Source organism: Thunnus albacares, chromosome 21 (genome assembly GCF_914725855.1).
Source record: "Thunnus albacares chromosome 21, fThuAlb1.1, whole genome shotgun sequence".
NCBI lineage: Eukaryota > Metazoa > Chordata > Actinopteri > Scombriformes > Scombridae > Thunnus > Thunnus albacares.
The window spans coordinates 905969-923311 of NC_058126.1; the positions used below are offsets into that span (position 1 = coordinate 905969).

The following is a 17343-nucleotide window of genomic DNA, read 5'->3' on the forward strand; positions in this document are numbered from 1 at the left end:
TGCACCGGGGAATGCTAAGGGAAAGCTAATTCGACCTCTCTAAATAAACTCTTTTATTTTCAACCTTTATTCAACATCAACCCTTGATCACAAAGCCATGTTATGCCTCACTGTTGAGGTGTTTCGTCGTGGTAGAGGTGTCATCTCGGCAGGTCCAGCGTTGTCTGATGCAGCATCACCAGCGGTGTTGAAGTGAAAGAGCTCGGATCAGCTGTAGGCTGTGGCTCATCTTCGTAGGTGTAGAGAATCAAGTGATTTCAGGCTTTACTTGGCTTGTAATAATTTAAGTTGAGTGTCGAATAAAGTTTAGTCTGACTACGCTCAAATCTTCAACTGCGTTTACTTCAAAATAAAATACTGTACGTGTTTACTTCAAAATTAAATCACTATATGTGGAAATACAAAACTTAATGTTACTAATAAAACAGAAACGAATTAACTTGTTGCAATAAAGAGACGTCTTAAGAGTTTTCTAGAGTTCATGGAGGCCAGCTCAAAGAGGAATCTCTCAAATATTACCTAGTCGCTGCTTCTCTAATATCTAATGCTTTTATCTTTTTTCTATCATTGTAAGCTGATATCTTTGGGTTTTGGACAAAACAAGACATTTGAAGATGTCGCCTTTGACTGGGATGGACATTCTTTGGCATTTATACACCAATCAATTAATCACTTAATTGAAAAACAATCAGTAATGAAAAAAATCCTTATTTGCAGCTCTAAATCAGAGCTGGTTACTGAACACAGGTACTTCTTCATCTTCCAGGTCCTGGTCCGGCAGAGACTCCGAGTGTCCCTGCAGACGAGAAGCTGAAGTCTGTTCGGGAACAGTTTATTGACGGGGTGTCTGAACCTAATCTACGCAAGCTGCTGGATAAACTCCTGCAGCGTGAGATCATAAATGATGGTGAAATGGAGTTTGCCAGAACACTGAACAAAGCAGAGAAAGCACGACAGGTGATCGACATGGTGCGAGGAAAAGGGCCAAAAGCCAGTTCAGCTCTGATCGCTGCTCTCTGTGAGGTGGATCCATTTCTTTCAGAAAAGCTGAAGTTACAGTAGCAGAAAGTCTCCCTCCAACATCTTCAGTTCTCAGGTGTTTCTCTATTGTTTAACATTTTGTAAGAATCTTAAAACTCACAACACTGTGCTGCAGCAGAGTTCAGGCTAATAAATAATAGTATGAACAACTAAAGTCTGTGTTTTCATAATGTTTTAACAAAAGGTTTCATTTAGAAGTCGACTCTGTGCTCTGTTCTGTAAATGAATCATAGAAGTTGAAGACGTATCCTGTTTGACTCATTAAATACTGGAACATGCGGCTGTGAGATTAATGAATATGTGTAATGTTGGAATTTTAAGGGTTAATAAATCACATTTATGTCCCAAATCATCACCACTGTGGCTGTTTTTTATTTTCAGGTGATGATGAGAACTTTTGATTGCAATCAGTGCAGGTTTGAATCCAGTCAGTATCAAAAGATCTCAAGATACAAAGAAACCATCGATACTGAGAACAACTGAAGGAATAAATGTTCTTCCTCTTGCTCCATGTACATTATTAACAGCTCTCCTCATAACAAAACCACCAACAGCATCCAGCTGCTGAGCAGAAAACCTACAAGTCTCCTTCCAACAGTTTCATTTTAAGACTGAGTTGGAAAATAATATTAGTCTTCTGGTCAGTGGTGGAAGGTTTGACACACATTCCCAATATCAACCTGTTTCCACCTACAGACTCGTCATCTTTCTCAACAACCTGTGTAAAAAGTGTCGAGTTTAAACCGGAAGAATTTGGGGGATTGATGGTTTTAAAATCCCACCAATCCTGATTCCCTCAGTTTTACCTTCTGTTTAACATCTCTGGACTTTATATGAGAACATTAAAAACAGCTGTTAAAATCATTTATTATATATATGACAGTGAAACAGTAAAACATACAGGATCTTTAAAGAAAATAGAATTAGAATTAACCAATAAATCAAAAACTCCCATAAAGACAAAGTGTTCCTCAGCCTCATTCACTCCAAAGGTTTTTCAGTGTTTTCTTAAATTCATCATCATTTGGAAAACACAAATCCAGTCAAACTTTGGCAGTTTGTTAGTTTAAAGAAATCCAATGAATTCATGTTTTCTGCTGAGATGAAATGGTTATTATTTATATGTTTGTCAATCATTTAAATTTGTTTCAAGCACATTGGAGCAGTCCAAACCCACACGTGCTTTAGCTGTGACATGTCTGATGCTATTAGCTGATAAAGGCTCATCATAGATCTGTCAGTATCAGCATTTATGTAGAAACTTAAGACATTTTAATGCAGCTTTTAAACTCCACATCAACATGATCATCCCACTGGAGCAGAGTTTGTGTCCATCAGATGAATATAAGTTCAATATTCACTCTCCTTTCAGCTCTTTGGGCTCCACCAACTCTGCATAAAAACTGCATAAAAGGTGAGCAGGTCATTGTCAAAGAGCAGAGCTCTGGATTGGTGGAGCCGGCAGAATTTACTCCACATGTGCTTCTGAGTCACAATCAGGTTGTTTTTTCTGTGACTTTAAAACAATCAAACTTTCTGGAGATGTATCACTATATTCATGGGATCTCTTGCCATAAACAAAATTTGATTTTAAACACAGAACTGCAGATTATTCATAAAATGTTGATTATCTTACATATTCATCAGATCATGTGGAACAATTCCTCATAACATACAGAATGTTTTCAGCATTTAGTCTTAACGTTGCCTGTTTTAATACGTCTGAGTGGTTAGAGGAGAGTGTGACTGTCTTTATAGTGTTAACATGATATTGTGCTTTGAGGAACAGGAGCATCGTTCTTGGTCGTTACATCATAACGTTACAGTGATTATCTGTTGAATCCTGCTCTGCTCTCTGATTGGATGACACGTCTGACCACTTGTTGAAGTGCCTGCATAGTTTTATTTCTAACATTTTGCACTCAGCTGTGTTTGCACTCACTCTAAACAATATTTTGTCCCACATGTGGACCTGAAGCTTTCAAACATGAACAGTAACTGGAAGAAACTTGCAGCTGAAGGGTTGATCCAGTTTTATCTGTGAAAACAGCATTTTAAGGTCAGACTGTATCTACGACACTTGCATGGAGCATTAATGAGGTTTAGAGAAGGCGTCTTCGTTTCACTACATACAATATTCTTCTGTATGTGAACACACAAACACACACATGCTAAAAATCCCAGGAGCAGATTCTGGTGAAAGTTTCCAGCTCAGTCTCAGACAGATGAATAAGCTGATCACCGTCCTGCAGCAGTGAGTGTATGATTTAAATATTCCTGAACTTCTGTGAGAACATTCATTTATTATAGAGTGAGAACATGCCTCCTTAACACTCCATTCATGATTAAAGTCAGTGTTTGTTTTTATCCTCCAGACTAGTTCTGGACTGCAATGAATGTTTACTGAAGACTCTCCAGAGTCAGTTTAGCGGACAGAGAAAACCTAGTTTGGACCAGGACAAGGTTGTTTCCAGGAAACTGGTCCCACTTGGTTTGCTTTGTAACAGTGGAACGTCTGACTGACACTCAGGGATTTTGAGATGATTTCATATAAGATCACGAGTATAAAGTTTACAGTCGTTCCTGCTTCATAAGCAGCTCCTTCCCTCCCCCGTGGAGAGAGGAAGGTAAAAGCCCCCTAAAATAGGCCCAGCGACGCCCCTGAATGATGTCATAATGAATAGTTTATATCTCATAACAATATTTAACAAGTCATTTGCATCAGGCTGTAAGTAAACACTGGTCAGCCAATCAGGTGGCTTTAACAATAACTATATAATTTAAACTTGTAGGTGAGATCATGTGATCCAGTTGTGTGATCCAGCTCTATCCAATCACATCCTTTACATCTTGTTTTCTACATTAGTGCAGCATCTTGCATGTATCGTACAACACTGCACACAGTGATAATGATGCAAACGGACTGTGGACACAACTTCATTAAAAACATGAAATGTATCTTCTCTACTGTCCAACTCATCTCCAGCTAAACCTCCTGTTGACTTATGTGTCCTTACAGCTCTTTGAAATATATCTCTGCCATCAGCAGTTTAACACTAATGAATCATTCAATCAATAAAGCCAGGATTTGCATGAATGCAGCTAGTTTTTCTATAAGTTGACACTGAGTGGAGGGAAATGAATTAGTGCTGATTATCAGCACAGATAAATATGGGTCCTGGTCTTTGCTGTCAGGGTTCTGGATCAACCTGTTTGAGGAGCTCAGTCTGATAAGTCATTATCTTCCTTTAAATCACTTCTTCAAACTCATTTTATCCACTGATCTACTGATTATTGTTGTTGTTTATATGCTGTACATCTTAAATGTGAATCTAATGTGTGTTTTACTGGTTTATTTTCTTCCTGTATGTGTGTGTTAGTTTTGTGTAAAACATTGTGTAACGTTGGTTTTGAGAAGTTTTATAGACTTGTGAAGGGAGGGTGGTGGGATGATGATGGTGGGAAACAAAGACCAAATTCTAATAAACATCTGTGGAAATAAATGAACTTGCAGTGTTTTTATTCTGTGTCAAGCTTCAGCTTCATGTATAACATTTATTTTTATTGTAGTTATTTTTTCTGTCTTTGTGTATAAATGAACCATATTTGATTGAATCTGTTAGATGTTTTTGTCGAACCACTGGACCACCAGGACGCCATCTGAGTTTATGGTTATGTTTTATTTTAAAGCTCCATTATTCTTATAATTTCTTATTAATTTCTTCAAAGTTTCCAGGAAAGAATTGTCTGTGTAATTTGGTCTATTTATAGATTTCCATTTCCACCTGAGTTCATATTTATTCATCAGTCATTTATTATTGGAAACTTTATTCTCATATATGTTGAATTGTATGTTTTTCTGTAGACGAAACATGTTTGCATGTTTGACTTTAGCTTATGCTAGCTTAGCAACTGGAATTCATTCATTGGAAGTGTCTTTATTTGACCAATAAATTAGTGATAAAGTACTTGGTTCTTTACAGGAAATTTACTCACTTTAGATTATCTTTGTTTTCTTTATTCCTTCACTTTATTGCTGAAATCAAGTGAAATATAAAAACAAGGAAACAGCGCCACCAAGTGACAATACGAGAAAACAATCCTGGTCTTTGCTTTGTCTCTTGATAAACTGTCTGACGTCCTTCCAGAATATTTTGGTGTAAATACAACGAAAGAATAAAGAAAGTCTGGACAACAACCTGCTCGCAGAAGCATATTTATGAATAGATTCCAGAAGAATTTCATTACAGGATGTTACTGATGATTTAAGGCTGAAATGGAGATAAAATTACTTTATAAAATCACTTTTCTGCAGCAGAGAAATAAAGCAGAACATCCTGTTAGCGTCGTCCTGATGAACTTTAACATTTACAGTCATGTGATGTATTGGTAATGTGACAGTATTGATTGGTGCAGCTATTAGAAATCACATTCTGGATATGTAATCAGAAATAACGAGATGTGTCGCCTCTTCAAGATGTAAAATATTTTATTTTCTGTAAATGATTCTAAATCAGATTCAACATTTTCCCCCCAAAAAACAAAACAAAAACCAAACATCTTCATCATCATCATCACACTGTTTACGTCCAATAATAAAAAACAAAAAAAAAAGGCTTCATGTCGACTGACTGTACACATCAGCAGAGTCCTGATAAAACCTCGTATGTACACGGCAGCAGGACTCTGAGCACAAAGTGACAAAAAGTAAAAACACACAGACGCCTGCAGCCAAAACGCTGGGTGAAAAAAACACAAAGACACAAAACTCAAAAGAAGGCCGCAGTGAAACCTGCCCGACACTCAGGAAACTCTCTCTCTCTCTCGGACGGAGTGATGCGACGTCTTAAATGTTCTTTTAGAGACAATCAGGTTTTATTGGAGCAGCAGTCTGTGTTTGTTTGTTTGTTTGTTTGTTTGTTTGTTTTGACTGTTTGGTTCAGTAGGTTTTCTGCTCTCTGCGGCTCACAGCGACTTTTATTAACCAGCAGATTCTCCTCTCACATTTTCTGTTTTTTCATGTTTTACAAATTCATTTTCAGCCTCATTTCTCTCTGAGCTGCTTTTTAAAACTCACTCAGCTTCTGTCCCGACAAAGACTGAAACAGTCCTGGAATGTCCTGGAATATTTTGAACTTTGGAGAGAGATTCCAGGTACCAACAGCAGGAGTTTTCATATCTGCGTCTGTTGCTTTTCAGTGGGAGGACAGAAGAATTTCAGGTAAAGATGGACTTCTAAGACAGACCTTGAAAGTCCTGTAATGACCTGGAAAGTCCTGGAGTTACCGTTATGAACTCAGTGACGTCTTGTGTGAAACGTCAGGACAATGAAAAGCAGCGAAGCTACGACGGCTCGTTATCTTCAGTTTTTATTCTGACACAATAAAACCTGTAAATTTATTATTGGTATTTATTTAAGAAACTGAAATCCAGGAGAAGTTGGATTATAAACAAACAAACAAACAAACAAATCCTGGATTTCTAAGTGAAAATGAGTAAAAAGTGAAAATGAGTCTTAACGTACGACTGCAAACACATCGACACTAATGGAACAATCAGTGACGACAGGAACAGGAAACGTGTTGATTGACATGTTGATATGTAACATATCTGTTGTTTTCACATGTGGTGACCTTTGACCTCAGTGACAGTATTACAGCAGCAGGTTTTTAAAGTTTGTCCTTGTGTCATTTCATCAATAAATCTTCAACACACAGACTGAAGTGTGAAGACGGTTTCAGTTTATCGTCTCTGTGAGAATCCAGACGCTCGCAGTGATGAAGCCTCACGAACAGCAGCCGTTGGTCTGCAGCCTTTCTTTGCCCCGGGTTTCGCCTCTCAGGCTGCTGCCCTCCCTTCTTAACCTGCAGACAGTACTCAGGGTTTACAAATACCTATTAATGATTGAATCTATATTTGTATTTACAGTCAATATTCTCCTGAGAAGATGCAGGATTCAAACATCAATCAGGACGATTAGTGAAGATGCAAATCAATATTTCTGGCTCTGTGATTTAAGTAGCGTTAGTGTATTAACAGAAAAAAGACACAATAATCATTTGCATCATAATTAGTTTTTGATAGATTGATATAAATAAATATTGGATCCAGCAGGTTGTTGTTTGTCTCGTGGTCACAGATTAAAACCTAAACTGAAAACAGCAGAACTAAGCTGAACCAGACCTCCCAGTTCACTTCCATTATCAGCCTCATGTAGATGGACGGAGGCCTGCGAGGGTCAAACGTTCACGGTAATGATGAGATGGGTCAGTTGGCTTTAGTGTCATTTATTATTGAATCCATTAACTGAAAGCACAGATTAATTAAAAAAGTCCTGAAAGTAGTTTTGAATTCTCCAACGTGTGTCTGGTCTGCTGCACTGAACAGAGCAGAATGTCTTCATGCACATGAATAAAAAACATCCACAAGTCTTCATTTCATTTCAGTCAGTTTTTATGTTATTTTAGTAGGAAACAGCAGAAGAAAGTCACCTCCAAGAATACAACATTAAGCACAGAGTAACAAGAGTAAACACATTTTACATGTAGATTAACAAGTTATACAGAGTTCAGAGGGAACAATAAGGTCGACTGTTGAGACGTTAATGTTTACAATCTTTATTCAGAAGGAAATATTTGTGTAAAAGTTTGAATTGTAAGAAGGACGTAGAGTTTCTGATGTATGTACAGAAAAATGATCTTCAGCCATAGTTATTAAAGGTGTTTATGGGGTTCAGTTCATTAGTAATAGTTCTGCTTATTCTTACAAGTCTTATGGTTCCCAAACAGACTTTAAAGACTGTTTAGCATCTGCTAATACAACATATATATATATCTATATATATATATAGATATCTATATCTATATCTATATCTATATCTATATCTATATCTATATCTATATCTATCTATCTATCTATATATATATATATATATATATATATATATATATAGTTTTTCAGTGTCAGCCGAAGGTGTAATTTACTCTCCAAAATAAAATCATAATGAAGAACACACAGGATCATAAAATATTAGAAAAGACATAAATAAATGTTAAATACACACACACACACACACACACACACACACACACACACACACACACACACACACACACACACGTGACTTCCAGTAAAGAAGAAGAAGGGAGGGGTGAGGAACAAACAGGAAGTAAAGTTTAAAGTATTCTGTCAGACTCCATTTTATATTATCCATTTTTTCAAGTATTGCAGTAAAAGTACATAAGTATTATGAGCTTGATGTAGTTAAAGTATTGCAGTAAAAGTACATAAGTATTATGAGCTTGATGTAGTTAAAGTATTGCAGTAAAAGTACATAAGTATTATGAGCTTGATGTAGTTAAAGTATTGCAGTAAAAGTAGTGGTTTGGTCCCTCTGACTGATATATTATTATATATGACATCATTAGATTATTAATAGTGAAGCATCAGTGTTAGAGCAGCATGTTACTGTTGTAGCTGCTGGAGGTGGAGCTAGTTTACACTACTTTATATACAGTTAGCTAGTTTAGTCCAGTGGTTCCCAACCTAGGGGTCGGGCCCCTCCAAAGGGTCAGCAGATAAATCTGAGGGGTGGTGAGATGATTAATGGGAGAGGAAAGAAGAAAAAACAAAGTTCTGATACACAAATCTGTTTTCAGTTTTTGGACTTTAATTTGCTTAAGTTGTTGCATTAATATGAGAGTTTTAAATATACTCAAGTATCATCAATCGTCTCTTTTTTAAGTATTATTATGATAATGTGTGTTTTAAGGAAGTGTTTTTGATAACCCTTTTTTACTTTTATAATCTCTTTTTACTGTTTTTGATAATAATTTTATATAATGTTTTTAGATAAGTGTTTTTAGAAATATTGTTTGTATTATTGAGGGTGGAGACTTTCCACTGTGACCCCTCAGTGAAAGTTTGTGGTTTTCAGTACGTGCTAACTGTGCAGCTCACATTGTGCCTGAAACAAGAAGTAGGAGCCTGTTTTTGTACCTAAAGACATATTGTGGCCTCTCACATCTAAAAGCTGACATGACATTTGTTCTAACCTCCTTCACCTCTGCTCACACTGTCAAACTGTCTTGTTTCCTTATTTGGTCACTAAACTCTGAACGTTGCTGCTTGAGTTTTAAGACACATGAAGATACGAGATGACGTACGAGTTTACCTCTAAGATGTTTTGCAAAATCTGTTAAAATCTGTTAATTTGTGTACTATGTTGATATGATGAGATTAAAGAAAACCTGCTGTTATTTAGGAGTATAAAATCTCTTGTAAGGAAGGAAGAAGGTAGATTTTGAAGATTTTCAGATTTGTTGTGACTTTGTGTTTTTCATAGTTTAGCTCCTTTTGAGAATATTATATTTTGCTTGTGTGCTGAAACAAATCTAAGTAGATTCTTTGGATCTGCTGAAAAAACAACACCCTTATCTTATTTGGATCGATCTTCCTGATCCTGTCTGAAGGCTCCCTCAGCTGAGACACAGTAAAGACTCCTTGTTCTCAACATTGTCTAAAAGGTTAAAATGTTCATTTGTTCTCTGTAGAGAGGATGCAGCCTGTGAGTGTTTACAGCAGGAACCAGAGACTAAGTCCAGGGTGAGATTACAGTCTCTCTGAGCTCTGTGTCTCTCTGCTAATACAACATATATATCTATATCTATATCTATCTATATATATATATATATATATATATATATATATATATATATCTGAAATCATGTCTGTGAAGGTTTTAGCAGTAATCAGTAGTTTTTCAGTGTCAGCTGAAGATGTAATTTACTCTCCAACTCCAACAATTCAAGAAACCTCTAAACTTATACATTTTATAAAATATATTTGTTTTATATAAAAGTATTTTCTTAATTCTTCCTGTTAAGTATTTTATGAAGGAGTCACAGCATCAGATCTGACTGTATAGACCTACATTAAACTGTAGTACATACAGTACATTAGTGTACTACAGTAGTACCAGATTACTTCAGTGATTATCATGGTGGTACCTGGCTGTACAGAGCATCATGGTGATAAAAGGACAATTGCCACCATACTTAATAAGGTGCCAGAATATTACCATGTTTACCTGTTCAGGTAAATCAGAAGTGATTTTACTCTCTAGTGTGTTTAAGCAGACAGTAAATGTGACTCAGGTTTGTAGAGGTTGTTAATGTATATATGCACAGGGCCAAGACTGATGTGGAGGCTTCATGGTGGAAACTGTTGGGTTGAACAGTGACAGACTGGACAGATGTTACCTTCACATCAGCATATGAACAGTGTGAAGGAGAGAAAACATGAAGAGTGACTAATCAAATCACCAGAGATCTGCACAGGTGAGTTCATCATGTTCTCCCCAGAACGACGACATGTTGACCAGCTGATCACCTGAGATGATTGACAGGTGTGATGCTGAGTTCTACCTGTCTGCACCTCGCAGGAGCAGCACAGCTGAAGGGAAAACTAGCAGACATTATGGTTAAAAACAATATAATCTATAATGATGATAAATGATCTGAAGTCTGTAGTTTTTGACTGTTTATTAGACTCAGTAGGAGCTTTGCCTTGATACGATTGGTCTGAAATTTACAAGGTTTCCTTCATTGATCTCTCAATATTTCTCAGAGCAAAGTCTTCAGTGTTGATGTGATTTTAAACAGGATTTCAGATAGTTACACTAAAATGAGGTTTTAGGAATGTGGGATGTCAAATTCACTCTGTCAACATCTACATGCAAAACAGGTTATTCATTCTTTTCAGGAAGAGTCTGAGGGGAAGGATTTATATGTAAGGTGGGTCAGATTAAATGTGTATAAGGTTGAGAATGCATCACATCAATGAGAGTCCTCACAAGTACTAACCTGTGTGTGTGTGTGTGTGTGTGTGTGTGTGTGTGTGTGTGTGTGTATCTATATTTAACATTTATTTATGTCTTTTCTAATATTTTATGATCCTGTGTGTTCTTCATTACATGTTTGTGCATTTTGGTGAAAGTAACTTTTTTTACTGAACATTTTTGTGTAGGTGTATTTTTTCTGATATGTGTGTGTCAGTGATCACAGCCCCGCCCCCCCAGCGTCGGTGTGTTAAACGTGATGATTCCTGCTGCCAGATGTACCACACACACACACACACACACACACATGACTTCCAGTAAAGAAGAAGGCAGGAGGAGCAAACAGGGAGTAAAGTGAAAGTATTCAGTCAGACTCCATTTTAAAGTCGACAGAGCAGAAGGAGGAAACAGTCTGAGGCAGGGTGAGTGTTAATATTAGAGCTGCTAATAATGATTACTGTCATTATTGATCAATCTGCTGATTAGTTTACTGATTAATTATTTAGTTGACGTCTTCAAACGTTGTTTCCTTTGTTCTTTTCCTGGTTTCTGCGTCCTCACAGTGATGTAACGTGAATCACTGCTGCAGTTCAAACAGAGAGAAGTTACAGTTAAGAACCACACAGATGTTTATCTGAAGTCTGTTTGTTGGATTTAAACCAGAGTCAAAGTTTATCTTTGTGATGGTTGTAGTTAAAGTCATGTAAACTGATTTTTGCTGAAATATTGGATCATTTGAACATTTATTGAAATGAAAGCATGTGAGACGTTTAGAGGGAAAAATCACTATTTGGTGGAGCTGTTAACAACTCATAGACATGTGAAATGTGACCCCGACTACACACTGCTTTTTGTAAGAAACCACTGGTTTCATCTTTAACGATGTGTTGTATTTTAAAAGCTTGTTATATTATCCATTGTGTCAAATCTTCATCTGAAAAGTAACTAAAGCTGTCAAATAAATGTAGTGGAGTAGAAAGTACAATATTTCCCTCTGAAATGTAGAAAGTAGCATCACATGGAAATACTCAAGTAAAGTAAATTGTACTAAAGTACATTAGTTGATTAATTTACTCACCAGTGATCAGCAGTGGGTCACCAGCAGGTTTTAAGGTCTGATCAGAGTTGGTTGGTTGCTCTTCGCTCCAGACTGAAAATTATAAAGTATTCAAATAAATAATAAATCATATAAAGTATTTTTAAAAGTAGACTTAATACACTGATGAAACTGTTAGAAATACTCACTTCCAGCCGTATTTTAAAGGCTTCAGGACAGAGAACGTTGTAACTGTGATCTTCAATGAGTTTACATTGGAAGGGGCCGTGATGTAATCAGCATTTCACTGTTCACTCACCTGAAGAGACATCAGAACATTTTTATTAGAGTGTTTATCCTCAGTAGAGCCTGACTTTATTGATAATTGATCATTAATTGTTTCCGTTGTTGATAATTCCTTCACTGTCAGGTGGTCTGGTTTGGTCTCTTTGGGAACAGCAGGGGTGGAGTGTTTTTTGGTAAAATGAGGAAGTCAAACTGTTGAGCTGTGAAGTTCAGAGTAATTTTAGACGGTGATTAGCAGAACTTTACCAGATGTAGAAGATGGAAAAACGCCAACAGAAACCAAATGATGCAGGTTTGGTCAAACACCTGCAAACCCGAGCAAAGATGCCCCCTCTCTAGTTGATGAACACACACACACACACACACACACACACACACACACACACACACATACACATACATACACATACACATACACACACACACACATACACACACACACACACACACATACACACACATACACACACACACACACACATACACACATACACACACATACACACACACACATACACACACACACATACACATACACACACACACACACACATACACATACACACATACACACACATACACACACACACACATACACACACACACACACACACATACACATACACACACATACACACACATACACACACACACACACACACACACATACACACACACACACACACACATACACATACACACACATACACACATACGTGTGACTTCCAGTATAGAAGAAGAAAAAGGTGAGAGGAGCAAACAGGGAGGAAGTAAAGGTTGGGGGGGGGTGAGAGGAGCAAACAGGGAGGAAGTAAAGGTTGGGGGGGGGGGGGGGGGGGGCATATGCATTGAAACAGACAGGTCTATATTACTGATGTATGAGTACTGATTCAACTGATTCACGTCACTGGAAACTTCATCACCATCACATCTACATACGTGATGAACACACACATACACACACACACACATACACACACACACACACACACACATACACACACGCATGCTACACATGCTCAGATTAACCCCTCAGATCCCACACTAACATTCACACACAACACACCAAACCTATTTACACATAAACATACAGATGAAACAACAGCAAACAACAAACATCCACAACCAGAACACATCCTGCTGCAAGTCTATATCACCATCATATTCATTATTATCACCAGTCAGCACAGCCGTGCACGCACCCACACACGCATTACAAGTAACCAACACAATAGTCACACCATAGAAAATGACTATGACAGTAATATGTTGGTTATGTAAAAGAGGTGAGATTAGAAGACATTACCCCACCAGTGCTGCCTCATCACCACCTGCTCATTCTACAGTAAAAATATGGACAACATAATGGTGTCAAGACCAAATTATTTTTATTTTTATAAATTAAAATTAATTTTCAAACACACGAATCACGTATCAAACAGTGAAACTACCTGTTAGTAACATATAAGACACTGGCACTTGGTTATTGATAGATGACTCCTTCCATGATGTCATGTGACCAGAATGTTCTGGACTGTTTTCATGGATTTTGAGTATTTATCTGCAGGTTTTCTAGTCATTGAGTCCATTACTGATTAGCTTGTTTCTTTTGTGAGAACAGCTTGGAATATACCACCCTGCTTCTCTTGATTTTCTCTGCATTCATGTGGTGGTGATGGGAACGTCTCCCATCCTGTCATTGTGTAAATGTAGAGTCTTATTTGACCTGATATGACCTCTGCTGACTATCTCTGTCCTCATCATATCAGACAGGATCTATAGCTGTTGCCTCGATGGACTCACATCATTCAGGATCTGTTCCAGCTGATGATGTCTGCAGGCTGTAGAGTAGCAGCAGGTTGTTGTTCCTTCACCTGCAGGCAAATCTAAACATACATGCAAATATAGTTATTAATACTTTAGTAAGGACACACAATGATTCACATCAGGTAATAAACACATCTGAAGCATAAATTACAGATAACAGTTGACCAGAACTGTTCAATTACATGAGTGAAAAAAGTTATTGTGGCTTTAATGTGTCCTGTAGACAACTTGAATAAATATAGATGGTTGCAGTCTAATATTGATTAGTATTTAGGTTACTATGATCCCTTTCTTAAAATAGAAATGATATTTATGATTAAATAATGCAGGTATGTAAGATGTTGGTGTTTGACTTGAAACTTAAATGGACCCATAGTTCAGTGTAGTTCTAGCTCATTTTATTTTTTATTTTTTTGTTGGTATGGCAAGTCGTTTTAACATTTAATAGAACCACACTCCTGTCTGTAATTACATTTTAGATATCCAGAATAGCAATTCTCCCAGTCAAAAATAATATTCTCACTGGTCAGAATGGTAATTAAAGATATCCACAATAACATTCTTACTTTCAAAATATCTACAACTTTGATTGTACTAGTCAAAAATACATTTAAGATATCTAAAAATCTTTAAAAAGTATAAGTGGCTGTTTTAACATTTAATAGCTAGACTGGATATTTATTATTCTTCCCAGTCAAATGACGTCACTTTTGCCATTCGTGTGTGTTGGGCTTTCAGTTTGAGATATCCACATTTTGGATATCTAGAATAAACATTCTGGTTATCTACAATACAATTCTTACTAGGAGAAATTCTCATTTCTCTTTACCTCTCGTAACAAAAAACTAACTGCCGAGCGTCCCAAAACAGGAAGCAGAACTAATAACCCCCCCCTAACTCCCAGCCAATTACAGGTGTGTTATCTCCCGCTGATCACTACAGGTAACTCACATGACGGACCGGCTTCACAGCGTCTAAACTGACAACAACATGTTCACTGATAGTCTGGAAATATCAGTACTTCAACTCAGCAGACCTTATGTCTGAACTAAACTAACGTTTCTCACAGTAACAATCATAACAGTTCAACACTAACATGAACACAGACCGTTACAATATTAACAATAAGGGGTCATGACGGTAGGACCGAGACAGCAAATAAACCACACCCACAATAACCAAGAAGACCCGGTGCTGACCCGGTACTGTGACCGGGTCTGGCTGCAGGGGGAGCCGCTGTTCTGACAGTCTGCTGCCGGAGCTAACGGAGCTAGCTAACAGACAGCGAACCGTCAGCTGTTATGAACCAGAGGGCTGAACTACGAAGTGAGATTAGTGGGTCACTGCAGGGTTTTCAATGTCACAAAGGTGTCTCTCTTTTAACTTACTACATCACCATGGTAACTGATGCTGCAAACTGAACCTGGTCCGGAGCTGGTTATGTTTCGGTTTAAATCGGCAATAAAAGGCGCCGTCCTTTCACCAAATACCTGATTTGCTGCAAAGTCCGTTTAACGCTGCTGCTACTGCAGCTATTAGAACACCAATTAGAAAATTGATTTTTATCAGACTTACCATTGATTTGATGTCATGTTGTAAATTTGTAATGGTGCAAGAGGTTAGGGTTACTGTGGGATTTTGTTACAATATATCAAACTTATTTCAAGTTGTAAAAAATAACTAATAAAACCAAAACTAATGAAAAAATACTTTGAACAAAACAAATTCAATAAATGTGATTAGTCTATTGGTATTTATCACAGGTAATAGCCTATTCAATCTATAAAATTAACTTCACTTTGATTTGACTAAAAACCAGTTAAACTAAACTAAGTGGTTTCCAGTGATCCTTCATTATGGGACAGAGTCAAATCTGAATGCACTTCTTGAGTATAATTTTTAAATATGCTGCATCAAGTTTTAAGTTTAAGTCCTCTTGATGTGGGAGGCACGGAGAGTGGCAAAAGTGGTGGTAAAATAAGTATATTAACTAATTATAAATGAGTTTTTTAATTAACAAATTTACACGATCAGCAATTTTCTGCCAGCATTCCTCTCTTGCCTCATGTTGCTGTGATCATGTATTTATATTATTCATAGCTCTCCGTTATAATGACCTGTTCCTCCTGACTGAAGCAGGCGGCACGTGATTGGTCAATGTTGTGTGGAAAAAGAGTCAAATGACGCCAAACGCCGCCTTTCATGGGGACGCGCACTGAGCCTGAAGCAGAAAGCCGGAGTTAATAAAGAAAGTTCATATCCACTGTTGTGATACCACTTATCTCTGATCGCGAGTTTAGGGTTTGTCGAGCCAGCTCACGCAAAGAAAGCCTGGATATGTTGAACTTGCTTCGTAGTATAGACCTCAGGGCTAAAGGGCTAGCTGACAGGCCACTGGCTCACCACACTGCAGTAATACTGGGAGAACTTGGGTCTCCAAACAGTCCCTTCTCTGAGAGGAACCACCTGCTCCGTCCTCCTGCGGCCTTTTTTCTAACTGTTTCTGCACCGTGTTCAGACTCAGAGATAATAAACTGCTGTGTTGATGCTGAAAACCAGTGTAGGCCTACTTTTTCCTCACAGAAAATTGATCAGGAATCAATAAGAGAATCGGTAATGAATCGGGCGGATGAGCAGAATCCATAATGGCGTTGGTATCAATAAAATCTTATCAATTTCCATCCCTATAGTTATGGTTACTTTACCGTACTGGAGGGCAATTCCTAGTCACCGTTTACTTTATGAAGTTGCTACAGTACATTTCTTAGCTGGATATAGTTTCTCTACGGCACTAAATGTATCTGACAGAGTAACTACTGACTTTACAGATTAGGACTTTACCTACAAATTTGATTATATGATGATTTTAAAAATATATGCATTTATATAGATGAAAACAGTGTACAAAGTAGTCCAAATTATCTCCATATGACCATCTACACGTTTATGTTTCAGCCATAATATAATATAAAACTTTGAAAATCTGAATGTGTGGAGTTAGAAAGAAGTGATGTTAGCAGACCTTTGTAGCTCCTCATCTCTAGCTAGCAGCTCCAGGCTACATTAGCAGCTACTAGCATAATACACCACAATCTGTGCAGTGGAGTGAATGGAGTTGTGTTGCATTGTGGGTAATGTAGGCACCAGGTTTTGACAGAAAAGAAGAATGTGTAAAATAAAAAATATGATCTCTCTGGTTCTATCCATTGTGAATCTGACAGTGTTATAGGAAAGCAATGCTGATTGGTGGAGTGCTCTTTAGTTATGCATTCATGACGCCAGCTGTATTACTGAT

General features: G+C 37.4%; 1 protein-coding gene across 2 annotated transcripts in view; it reads left to right on the forward strand.

The window, feature by feature from the left end:
• LOC122972278 overlaps positions 1-17343 on the forward strand; it is a 103231-nt gene that overhangs the window by 5149 nt on the left and 80739 nt on the right. Inside the window, exon 3 of one of the 2 annotated variants that reach the window (XM_044339278.1) lies at positions 767-1267. The exons of the other annotated variant lie outside the window; for it this stretch is intronic. Within the exon in view, the coding sequence (XP_044195213.1) occupies positions 767-1062 (296 nt within the window). The 3' untranslated portion in view covers positions 1063-1267. Of the gene's footprint in view, positions 1-766; positions 1268-17343 lie in introns of those variants that run through there. 2 annotated transcript variants of the gene reach the window in all.